The 13221-nt window shown below is 34.7% G+C and overlaps 1 protein-coding gene and 1 pseudogene across 1 annotated transcript; one reads left to right on the top strand and one right to left on the bottom strand.

Moving 5' to 3' along the window:
* Nucleotides 1-4835: 4835 nt before the first annotated feature.
* Nucleotides 4836-6504, bottom strand: LOC120780443 (annotated as a pseudogene).
* A 2560-nt stretch (nt 6505-9064) lies between these two features.
* LOC120780442 lies at nt 9065-9496 on the top strand. The gene has a single exon (XM_040112717.1). The coding sequence runs from the start codon at nt 9065-9067 to the stop codon at nt 9494-9496; it is 432 nt and encodes a 143-aa protein (XP_039968651.1).
* Nucleotides 9497-13221: the final 3725 nt, after the last annotated feature.

Genomic DNA, 13221 nt, shown 5'->3' with positions numbered 1-13221 from the left:
GCAATTTTCAAAATGTTTAAGCTAGAAAAAAAATGAAAAAAAAACGATTTTTTCAAAGTGTCACACTGGTATAGCCCTTTAATGCATATTCGTTCTTATGCATACAAAAAAGTGTGCATTATAAAAATTTAAAATCTCTTTTTTATTAATTCAAAAACATTTTTTTGCCACATGTGTATTATCTACAGGCAGCCTTTCCACCAATACAAACTACCCAAGTGAAGTGGTTATGTTTTTTTCGGGATGGCCTACGAAATACAGTTTTAGTTAAGAACTTTTTTAAGTATAATGAAAACTATATTAGTTTTAATTAGGTTAAAGAACAAATGGCTTACAAAATTTTTGTTACGAAAGGGTTTAATTATAAATATAATTCATTAAATAAATATTATATTAACTTATAAGAGCGTAGTTATACATAATATGACTACGTGTTACCTTTAAATTATCAATGCCATAAATAGTATTAATTACTTAAGATAATTCATTTTGTTAAACCTTCAAAATTAGTCATAGATAATATGATAGTTTTTAAACGATAAAAGTTGTTTGTATTAAAATAAACTTCCAAATAATTTATTAAAAATCTCGGCGACGTTTTAAATGATGTCTCTAAAGGTTAGTTCACTTCATGCATTCATTTAATGCTTTTCATGCGTTTTCATTTTTTTATGCACCATTTTAATTTTTATTTAAAAAAAACTAACCAAGACTTGTTTGCTTTATACTAACCATTTTGATTGCATATTCTTTAGTTCTCATTCTTCTTTCGATAAATTTATGAAAATTTTCATAGGCGAGGAAAATGGATGCAACTTTTGGGTAACAGACACCCCCAAAAAAGGAGCTATTTGCCTGCCAGCGCCATTTTTCGTTCCGGATGAGGATCAAATTAAGGTTAAGTAAAGGGGCAGTCCCCGATAGTAATTTGTACGCACCCACAGTGGATGTTATTACAAAAAATAATTTAGTGTTTGGAATAGGTAGCTTAGTCGAACAGACGGACACAAATGACGGGGTAATTCGATTAGGGCCTGAGGATTTTGCTGCTCAGGAGGAGGGTTTTGATTATTTTAGGGAAATAGAAAAAGCTAGGGCAGAAGTGATTCCTTTTGGGGTTCGATGTCAGGGGACCCAAACCGAATCATATTTCAGCGATGGATCCTTCAGTCATCAAAATTGTCAAGAACAACTTGACAATGCGATGAATCAAATTTCATTATTAATGAAATCACTTAAAGAAAAAGAACAGGAGATATTAGAGCTAAAAGCCCAAAGAGATTATTTAATTAATCAAAACCATATTCATCCCCAAATTGATGAGATTTGTGGCAAATTACCACCACATCTCGCAATACTTATGTGTCCGAAATAGTGTAAAAAATACTTCTCGCAGCCCTTCAGGTCGCAGATATAGTAAAAATATCAAAACTATAGCCCTTGGAGTGAAATTTACATCTACTTTGGCCTATAGAAATTTGCGACCCCTTTTTCATTGGCCTCCTACAACCACTCTTTCAAAATTTATAAAAGGTTGGCCAAGAAATCCTGGATGCTCATTTTGCAGCATTAAGTCCCTGGAGTTGCGTAGCCGAGGCTTTAGTAATGAGGAGAAATACATTTCATTGTGTTGTGATGAAATGTCATTGAAAACTCATTTGAAATATGATAGGTATAGGGATTTTATAGTAGGATTGGAGGACTATGGGGATGAAAATCGCACGTCCAGGGTTGCCAACAGTGTTTTTACAGTAATGGCTCAAAGCATTGGAGGCAACTCCTGGTCTCAACCAGTTGCATACTTTTTCGTCCATAATTCTTGTAAAGGGGATGTGGTTCGGAAGTATGTTTTTGAAGTTATTGAGAAACTCCAGGGAATAGGTCTTCATACCTGTCAATTACATAGTATGTGATCAAGGATCCAATTTTGTTAATTTTGTTAGAATAGTGGGGATTACAGATGATAGGCCCTATTTTGAAGTTAATGGTGAAGAAATCGTATTATTTTATGATTCTCCTCACCTGCTAAAGAGTACGAGAAATTGTATTGAAAACTTCAAAAACCATATACAATTTCGTGGGCGTTCTGTAGATTGGAAAGATATAGTTCATTTCCATGAACAGGATTCACATCGTGATATTCGATGTGCGCCAAAATTGACTTCCGCCCATTTAAAACCCAGTCCTTTTCAAAAAATGAATGTACGTTTAGCTGCCCAAGTCTTTAGCAATACAGTTGCTAGCGGAATGTTAGCCATGTATACAACGGGTCACTTAAATACATCTCAGTCCCAAACCTTTTTAAATACCGCAGAGTTTGTATTGTTTTTCGACCAACTCTTCAATATTTTTAAGAGTAAATGCCTCGGAGCATTAAAAAAATATGGTGAACCCTTTTCGGGCAGCTTAGATCAAATGAATTTTTTAGTAGAAGCCGAAGAAGCACTTAACTCTATCACTGTTTGTGATATGTTTGGTCGAGATATCACAAATACATTTTCGTTTATTAGAGGTTGGCTTCTTAACATTCGCAGTTTAAGACGATTGTGGCGCATATTGTCCCGGGAGGGATTTGAATATATCAAGACAAGAAGACTTTGCCAAGACGAACTAGAACACTACTTCGGACAGATTAGGAAAGGGGGAGGACTGAACTCAAGAACAACTCCTTCTATGTTTTCTGACCTTTTTCGCCAATCTTGGGGCCTTAGACATGTCAAATTTGTGACACGTGGCAATTGTGAATCGCTGCAGGGTAGAGATTTAGAACTATTTTCGTTCAATACCCTTGAAAGGGTATGTAATGGCCCTTTGATTCAGGATAGTTCTTGGCAAATATTTCAAGGTTTGCCAAGACCGTTCTTAGATAGGCCCTATAATGTTAGGAATTGTATTGAAATCGATGTAATTGAAAGCGATTTCCTACAGCGAAATTCATTTGCATATTTTTGTGGTTATATGTATTATGAATATTTTAAATTGCATAATTGTTCCCAACCTTTGCCACTTTTTGAAAAAGATCAGATCCCTGAAGACGCATTCACTTTTACAAAAGAAAAAGTGTACGATTCGTCAAATCTGGTAAAAGCTCCTGAACCCTTCATAGATTTTTTGAAAAAACTTGATGCAATATTGAATGACAATTTTGATTCCTGTTGTCATCTTGTAGGATTTTCAAAAAAATTACATAGTATGATGGGAGATGTAGAGCCTTTTTATTGCTGCGAAAATTCAGAGCCTGACGTTTTAAAATACCTTTTTATAAGAATTAGAACTTATTTTTCTTTGAGAATTTTTAATAGGCAGGCAGCCAACCCTCATTTTCGGCACGTCAAATTTTTGTGCATTTCACATAGGTAACTTCCTCCCCCTTCTAAATGTTAGTTTCTGTGTTTTAATACAATTTAATAGAGTTATAGGATTTTGGATGCATCTATTGTGGGAGCTTAAACATCTTATTAAATTTTGTGCAATACTTCTATTTAAATTTTTATGAAAATTATTAATTATTTTTATTTTAAGTTGTAAAGGTGAAAATAGGCCTACCGGGGAACCGAACACCTAAAAAAAGTCGGTAACGCGCCTTATTGCAAACCTCAGGGGTGGTGTGGAAAATGCAAAACTTAAAGATTCAAAAATAAATTATTAAAAATATTTATAATATCGGGTGATTTTTTAAGAGCTTGATAACTTTTTTTAAAAAAAAAACGCATAAAATTTGCAAAATCTCATCGGTTCTTTATTTGAAACGTTAGATTGGTTCATGACATTTACTTTTTGAAGATAATTTCATTTAAATGTTGACCGCGGCTGCGTCTTACGTGGTCCATTCGGAAAGTCCAATTTTGGGCAACTTTTTCGAGCATTTCGGCCGGAATAGCCCGAATTTCTTCGGAAATGTTGTCTTCCAAAGCTGGAATAGTTGCTGGCTTATTTCTGTAGACTTTAGACTTGACGTAGCCCCACAAAAAATAGTCTAAAGGCGTTAAATCGCATGATCTTGGTGGCCAACTGCCCATGCATCCCGAAAAATGCACTGTTTGGTGTGGTTTGTACGCTGGTGGAATCATTGGACCGTATTTTTTCAAAGATGCTGTTGGACGCAACGTTACGGTGAATGGCGATCGCTATCGTTCGATGCTAACAAACTTTTTGTTGCCAAAAATGGAAGAACTGAACTTGGTTGACATGTGGTTTCAACAAGATGGCGCTACATGCCACACAGCTCGCGATTCTATGGCCATTTTGAGGGAAAACTTCGGAGAACAATTCATCTCAAGAAATGGACCCGTAAGTTGGCCACCAAGATCATGCGATTTAACGCCTTTAGACTATTTTTGTGGGGCTACGTCAAGTCTAAAGTCTACAGAAATAAGCCAGCAACTATTCCAGCTTTGGAAGACAACATTTCCGAAGAAATTCGGGCTATTCCGGCCGAAATGCTCGAAAAAAGTTGCCCAAAATTGACTTTCCGAATGGACCACCTAAGACGCAGCCGCGGTCAACATTTAAATGAAATTATCTTCAAAAAGTAAATGTCATGAACCAATCTAACGTTTCAAATAAAGAACCGATGAGATTTTGCAAATTTTATGCGTTTTTTTTTTTTAAAAAGTTATCAAGCTCTTAAAAAATCACCCGATATTAATAAAATTTGTTTAATTTCGTTGGAATAAAAATATATGAGAAATACATATGCCAATAAATTAAATAATCTGAAACGAGTTAACAGTTCTTGATCGAATATAAATACATATATGTACATCTTCTGGTGACGAAGATCGTAAGTCGTTATTGACTAAGCTCGTTTACTATTACAAATTAAAGTCCACAAATTTGCATATTTATTACAATTATTTATTATCATGGTTCGTTTCCTTTTTTTGCATTGAAATGTCTTTTAACAAAAGTCTCACCAACAATCAATGGCACTTCTGCTTACACCTTAACAGGTGAAGCTTCTTTCTTTATTGTGTGTGTTAATAAAAACGGAATAGTCGGCTCCATTTCTCATCAAATTCGCATGGCATATGTGATGCTTTATAATACCGCCACCAATTATAATCATTCCCAATTTGGTGGCTTTCACAGCCATAGTGCTTAAACGTCGCAAATAGGACAAAATATCTACAACTAATCCGGGGTGACGGAAAGAGTGGAAATACATCATGTCACCTAGGCTACCATCTGTAAACGCAGGGCAAAACACAGGTATTTTATGTTTCTCAGCCCAGTAGTATATTGAGCTGGTGTCGTTTATCCTTAAGTCGTTGTATAATATGAGAAGGAGACCATGCCTTTCGTTGTTTGCTCTTCACACATTTCATCAAGTAGCGGCATGTCGTTTCTACACAATCCACCATTTGGTGTTCAACGAGGAATCGTAATGTCTCCTGTAATCCCGACGACACGAGATTAGATGTGAATCCAAGGGATATTGTGCAGCAATGTTTTCGTCTAATGAATTCATCCGTTTCATGCAAATCGGCTTCTTCGGGTTTCAAAGCCTTTTATATTAAGCAACAATATTTATAGTTTTTGTTATTTAATAGAATAAATTTGCTAAGTATTTATACCTCAATATATACAGCACTGCGTTGCTACCTCTGAAAATCCAAAATGGCCGCTATTCACCCCTCAGAAAGCTACCACGAAAAGGTTATCTACTGTATATACTCTGTTTCAGGTCACCACGCCCATAGGTTTGGGCGCTAGATAATGTTTCTTGTGAGCAACGTTCGGCGATTGTGGTATAAAAATACATTTTTTTTTGTTAGGCAAATAGTGTGAAGTTTTATTTATTCAGTCTGAACAATTAAGTATGAAACGACAAAAAACAGTTTTTGTTGGTGTTACAGCAAAGATGTACATTACACTTGAGGCACTTGGACATGGGAGTTCCCGTTTTGCCCTTTTTCACCAAAAATGACCCAAAGGGAGGAGGTTGGTCTATCTTTTTCCACATTTGATGGACGACCTCTTTTTTTCGTTACATAATCCTTACAAGAAGTATATTTCAAGAGTGTATTAGCAATTTCCAGTTGAAATTATATTAGTGGCATATATTTTTTGTTCGGCTCCAGCAAACGTAGGTGTTTTCTATATAGAAGCCATGCATTTATAACGGATGTTCCCAGGCAACAATAAAAGACTCTGATATACCACTTTCTTGAGCGATGGTTGATCTTGTAAAGTTCCATGAGCATGTCTGCTAAGTCAACCCCTCCCATGCCTTTGTTATAGGATTCAATGATCGCAGGCCTTGGAACACCAATATAAACTTTTTCTTTTGGACACCAACGCTTGCATACCCCCACAGGTCGATGATCTGTACATGACTTGGACTGGCTTATTGTCATACAATTTTAGACATACTAAATTGTAGTTTGTTTCACATTTCACAGCGAACGATCATCTTCTTTGCTTTTTAAGTTCAGCGTCTGAAACCAACTGGGAACTACTAATTCTGTTTTTTCTTACAGTTCCTGTTGCAAATATCCCCATTTCCTTCAAAGCGATAAGAAGGCTTACTGAAGTAAGCCAATTGTCGAAATAGAGTTTGTAATTCTTGTGCTTTGGAAGATTTTGCGCCAAATAGAGGACTTATAAGATGTCATCCTCTTTCCAAACAGACTCTGGGTCTTCAAATGGCCTCGATCTCCATTTAAGAGACTTCGCATCAATTTTTTCAAAGCACATATTTACAGCACTACAAGATTGTTCATCATATTCTTCCGCAACTACATTTTCAATTAGGCCGATCTCAATGCTTTCTCCTCTTTCCAAGATCCCTTCCAAATTCTTCTCTAGCACCGCAGAAATATCTTCCAACTCATCACCACTTTCTTCGTCACTAGAAGCATCCCATTCTTTCTACACCATCATTTGTTAAGCCTTTTTGTTCTGGTTTCATGTCTGAAATTCGAAATATTGCTGAAAGTTGCCCACAAACAACTTACTTGATGTTTGTTTACAAATTATAAATTTAAATTTTTTTAGTGTTTTATTTATACTTTGTTAAAAAACACTGCAATTAAAAATGATCACTTTTTGTTATTGTTTTGAAAAAAAAAACCGCAGGTAAAAACAGCTCTTGTCAAATACGTAAAATTTTTTTGCACGTCACTCTTGAGTTCAAATGTAAATAACTTTACTAGATCGCCAACAAATTAGCTGTTCTTTAATTGAGCTTAAAGCACACACATAAGGCTTTCGTTACGGATGCATTTTCATTTACTTACCTTCTTGTTGTACGAGCCTCCTTTACGATGGTTCGATAACGAATGACATGCGTCTTTCAATCGTTTTTTTTTTATTACCCTTTTTGGGATTTACTATTGTCACTATTGACAATTATGATTTCTCCTTCGCACTCATTCAAATAAACCAAGAAATGAAACAAACTTTTTTTCATCGCATTTAGGTAAACAAAAAATAACTCGAAATTGTGCGTTGGTGTTAGTGTAGATAGTAAAAATGTGTAGTTGTGTTGGAATATTTGTCACAAGCGGGTAGCCGTGGTTTGCAGGGTAGTTGTATTGAAATATTTGCCACAAGTGGGTAGCAGTTTGAGACGATTGTAGAACAATATTTGTAATTTTTAGGGCGACATATGTATGTACATGTGAACGCATATAAATATGTATGGTGTGTATGTACTTACATATATCATTTGTGTGGGAATATCATGAGCCCATACACATCAAACAGAGAATACGCAACCTAATGGATGTCATTTGAAGAGGTTGGAAATCCAAATGACATATCATTCGAAGAATTCGAAAAATATTCACACCTTCATGAGATAGAAATGAAGTGCAACGGTGAAGAGAATATCTCTGTTTGCGACCACGAGCACTACGCTCGAGTAGCTAGGCGGTTTCAAAATAATTCTTTGAAACAAGCCAAAAAAATTAAAGAGCTGAAAAGGAGAGTTTTCTTATTGACAAGAAAATGTCAAGCTCTAGAGAAAAATATTATATTAACAGGAGATGCAAATGAGCATGCAATTACGTTCGCAAAAATGATTGTGAAGAAAAAGAACTTCTACAAAGAAAAGGAGAAAGCAATGGCATTGAACATAAATTATATGTTAACTAAGCCATATAATTTTATGCGCGACGATTTGGGGCAGGAATAAAGGGTTGTTAAACTTATTCCAGTGTGAGAGCGCCCCAAAATTAGCGTTTTTTATAACATTTTCCATTATGGCCAGATTGAAAAAAATTACAATTTTTGGGCATTTAAATTCAAACACCCAACATTTAGTATGAATAAAAATTACTATATAGCGGTTATTTATTATATGGAGAAACTATTTAAATCTTTTTAAAGAATGTTATAACAACTGACTTTCGTCCTTTCAATACCCAATAATAGGATTTAAGCTTGTTAGCTCTCAATCATTAAATGCTTTTAATCATTTTCCATTGAAAATATACTATGATGCTTCAAATTACAAAACCTTTCATCAAATACCTTTAAATTTCACAAATTCATTTAATTTTCATTTTCATAAGTGGTCTTGAACGATGCAACTAATCCCTCCGTTTACATATTTTTTTGGTAAGATTTCAATCTGGCCATCGCTCGTTTCCAATTGCTAAACGTCAAAACCTACTGAACTCGATTAGCTGTCAAAGTTCAGTAGGTTTTGACGTTTAGCAATTGCTCTCTCACTTCCAGTGAGAGAGGAGTTAAAGATCTCTTTATCTCTGATTTGGGGTTTGCATTGCCCAACAAAAAATACTTTTGCGTTGGCGTCCAGAGCAATTTAAGCACCTCCGAGGAAATCGGGCTTAAAATTAAAACAATAATATGCGATCAGGGTCCCCAAAATGCCAGATTGAGGCTAATATTGGCGCATCGCCAGAAAAACCCTATTTTTACCACAACAAAAATAAAATTTAAGGACTGCATCGAATAAAATTGTCCGCTAAATTTTCTTCCATATCGTGCAATTAGAAATTTTAAATAAACAAATTTTTACCTTAGTAGATCTGAAATAAATGCCAAAAAATATTATGCATCCGTTAAAGCCAATAAAAATTTATTTAACGCGAAAATGGCAAGCGAAGTGGAAGCGCGCGAAAAAATTATTAAATTTTTTCAAAAGAAACCGCAGTGGTCGTTTAAGAAAATTGCCAAAGAGGTAGAGGCTAACCCTAAAACAATTTCTCGCGTTATTAAACGCTTTAAGGAAGATGTGCGTGTTGACAGGAAGAAAGGTTCTGGTAAAAAGACGGGGCCACATGATCGGGACAAAGCGAAGAACGTTGTTACCATTCTCAAGAAAGACCCAAGCATTTCGGGCAGGAAATTGGTGAGGAAGACTGGCTGCTCAGAATCTTTCGTACACAGGACGAAGAAAGAAGCTGGGCTGAAGACGTACAAGGTACAGAAAGTTCCGGATAGAAACGCCGTAAAGAACGAAACCGCAAAACAACGAGCTAAGAAGCTGAAGAAGCTTTTTTCGAAAAATTCGGATGCTGCATAATGGATGACGAGACCTACGTTTTAGCGGACTTTTCTCAGCTACCTGAACAGGAATTTTATACAGCCGATTTTCGAGGAAATGTTGATGAAAAATTCAAAGCCAAAAAGGTGACAAAATTTCCAAAGAAATTTCATGTGTGGCAGGCAATATGCAGTTGTGGCAAAAGGAGCAGCTCCTTCGTTACATCGGGTACAATCAACAGCGAAATATACTTATGTATGTGAAGGAACGTTAATAAATAACATAAATCAACATAAAGTGTCCACGTTTTTTTGGCCTAACCTCGCTTCATGTCACTATAGCAAAACAGCTTTAGAGTGGTTCCAACGGAATGGAGTGATTAACATATGTATGTACCTAGAGAAGCAAACACACCTAACTGTCCAGAACTAAGGCCGATTGAGAGATACTGGGCTTTAGTAAAAAGGGAGATGAAGGCAAGAAAAAAAATGACCAAAGACCTTCAAAATTTTAAAAGAAAGTGGTCTTTAGCAGCTATGAGAGTATTGGACGCTACTATAAAAGCACTAATGGACGGGGTTCCCGAAAAAATAAAAATATTTATTAATAACACATAATTCTTGGTTTATTTTTCAGTTTTTCAAATTTGAAATAAATGTTTTTAATAAAATATTTTAGTTTATAAAAATCGGACAACTGGTTTAAAAGATCTTTTAATTTTTGTAACGGACAATTTTATTCGACGCAGTCCTTATATGATGTTCGACTATTGCCATTTGATAAAATGCATGCGCAACATGATCCTGACGCTTTACAATCCAAATCCGCAAAGACGGCCAATACGAAGAAATTGTATTGATAAAATAAACAGGCTAAAAGATCACATCCAGTACATTAAAAATATAAAAAAGGCTAACAGCCAAATATTGTGCCTGGATTCTTTTATTTTTACAATAAATGCAATGATTGCATTGAGCGGCGATGTATGCGATGAATATTCGAATATATCATTTATACTCTTAGGGAGAATGAACCAGGATGCATTGGAAAACTTTTTTTTTTATAGGATACGTGCGAATTTAGGATGTAATAATCATCCATCGGCACACGAGATGCAATATATTGTTGCAAGGCTAGTGTCCATGCATATATTGCGACGCAACTTCTCTGGAGAAAGCAGAACTAACGGCGAGGGTATTGAGGCCGATGATATCAATATCATCGGCATACGCCAGCATCTGTACACTCTTATAGAAGATTGTACCTTCTCTATTTAGTTCTGCGGCTCGAACTATTTTCTCCAAAATCAGGTTGAAAAAGTCGCACGATAGGGTTAGTTAGTTTTAGTATTTATTAATTTAGTAAGTAGTATGTACACGTGAGTCAAGCTTTGAAAAAAGCTGGTGAAAAGGACCTAATCTTTATTGATTGGGTTGTATGAGAATTTGTGGTTGTGGGTAGACAAATTCTGAAAATCGTGTTTTATTAAAATTATATTCTCTTATACTTATGTATATTTCTAATAAAATGAATTTTTATTTTTCATTTCAGTTTTTTAATGAATTGAAATAAATTTACATGTATTCTTATATCTTAATAATAATATCTTTTTTACTAATAGAAATTAAATTTATCACAACAATATACATATGTACATATCGTCATAAACATTATACATATTTGGTGTGATAATTTTAATTTCTATTAGTAAGAAAAATATTTATTAGTATAGAATATCTTTACATCTTCTATTTTATCTTGTGTATCTGCACATACTCATATAAATGTAAGTATGTATACGCATGTGCGCGTTCAGAAATTCAAATCATGATTTTATCACTTATCATTATATTACATGTGCGCGCATTGATCTGCATGTTCATACATTCATATATACTTATATGTACATACATTTGTATATATTGCCGAACAAATAATGCACAAGCATACAAAAATACATACATATGCGTTTACATGTGAATATGTCACCAACAAAACAACAATTGCCTAAATAGCATAAGCATGGCAAGCAATATGGCAGCCGAATTGGCGAGGCCCATGTGTAGTACATTTTACAAAAAAAAAAAACGTTTTTATCCACAAGCGACCTCGCTTCATTCAAAAATCATAAATTGAACAACTTTCTGATGCTTCTTCACAGAAAGAAGTGTGAAATGTGGCAACAAGGCAGTTGTCGATTTATGTATAATACATTATTTGTCCATTAAATACATACATATTTACGCACGATTGTTGGCAAAGCTGTTACAGCGGCAAGGAAAGCGGTGACAATCGGCGGCCATTCGTTTATTTTTTTCGGCACAGCTTGGATTTTCTATTATTACACAAGTGCTGAACACAATGAGCGCGACAGACTGCAAACGACATCTGTCAAATATTAGAATACACACGTTCTTAGGGACCCAGTTATTGAGGCAGCTGCACAACTACATAACTGTGTCCATAAGAACGTGTGTATTTTAATATTTGACTGATGCCGCTTGCAGTCTGTCGCGCTCAATATGTTCAGCACTTGACTCTTTGACAAAAAGCCAGTTTCGGCCATTGGTTGACCGTGACAACGGAGATGCGGAAGATGCGTGAGACACTTATTATTATGAATGTATGTATGTACATATGTATGTGGCTCGCATTTGGTTTCGTAAACATACAGACAAATGTGCCAAAGAAATAATGTAAGTATGTACATTGTATGTATATGCCTTAGAAATTCTATTGGTGCAAATATGGAAATGATAGCGATATGCATATTTCATGAAGGTCATCAATTTTCTTTGAATAAATTGCATATAAATATAACTTTTTTAAAATAATTTAAAAATTAAAAAATATAATTAAATTATTTTTTACCTAATTTTTCACGATTTTGTAAAAAAATTAAAATTTTTACAATTTTTCTGAAAAAAATGGTTCATACAAGATCACGCATATGTGACTCAGAGAATACTTTTTTACATTATCTGTGTGACTTTGTATATTTTTCTTCAAAGCATTTCTCTTTACTCATTCTCGCATGAATTCAGTCGTTTTACATACATACATACATATATTTCTGCCATTGAACGTGCTCATTTCTGCTAAATAGCAGCGAGAATGGTGAATTCCGTATAACAATCTTAAGTGCCCTGGAGACGATCAAATAATTGCGTCAAACACTTTAAGTGTGTTGGTGTCGTCGGCTCTCGTCGGCTACACGTACGCTACATCCAGGAATAAAGGGTTGTTAAACTTATTCCAGTGTGAGAGCGCCTCAAAATTAGCGTTTTTTATAACATTTTCCATTATGACCAGATTGAACAAAATTACAATTTTTGGGCATTTAAATTCAAACACCCAACATTTAGTATGAATAAAAATTACTATAAAGCGGTTATTTATTATATGGAGAAACTATTTAAATCTTTTTAAAGAATATTATAACAACTGACTTTTGTCCTTTCAACGCCCAATAATTGGATTTAAGCTTGTTAGCTCTCAATCATTAAACGTTTTTAATCATTTTTCATTGAAAATAAAACTATGATGCTTCAAATTACAAAACCTTTCATCAAATATCTTTAAATTTTACAAATTTATTTAATTTTCATTTTTATAAGTGGTCTTGAACGATGCAACTAATCCCTCCGTTTACATATTTTTTTGGTAAAATTTCAATCTGGCCATCGCTCGTTTCCAATTGCTAAATGTCAAAACCTCCTGAACTCGATCAACTGCCAAAGTTTAGGTGGTTTTGACGTTTAGCA

Source organism: Bactrocera tryoni, unplaced genomic scaffold (genome assembly GCF_016617805.1).
Source record: "Bactrocera tryoni isolate S06 unplaced genomic scaffold, CSIRO_BtryS06_freeze2 scaffold_25, whole genome shotgun sequence".
Taxonomy (NCBI): Eukaryota; Metazoa; Arthropoda; class Insecta; order Diptera; family Tephritidae; genus Bactrocera; species Bactrocera tryoni.
This window is presented reverse-complemented; position numbering and strand designations above follow the sequence as displayed.

Excerpts from the sequence above, each read along its gene's own strand:
- LOC120780442 (XM_040112717.1), top strand. The coding sequence starts at position 9,065 with ATGGCAAGCGAAGTGGAAGCGCGCGAAAAAATTATTAAATTTTTTCAA.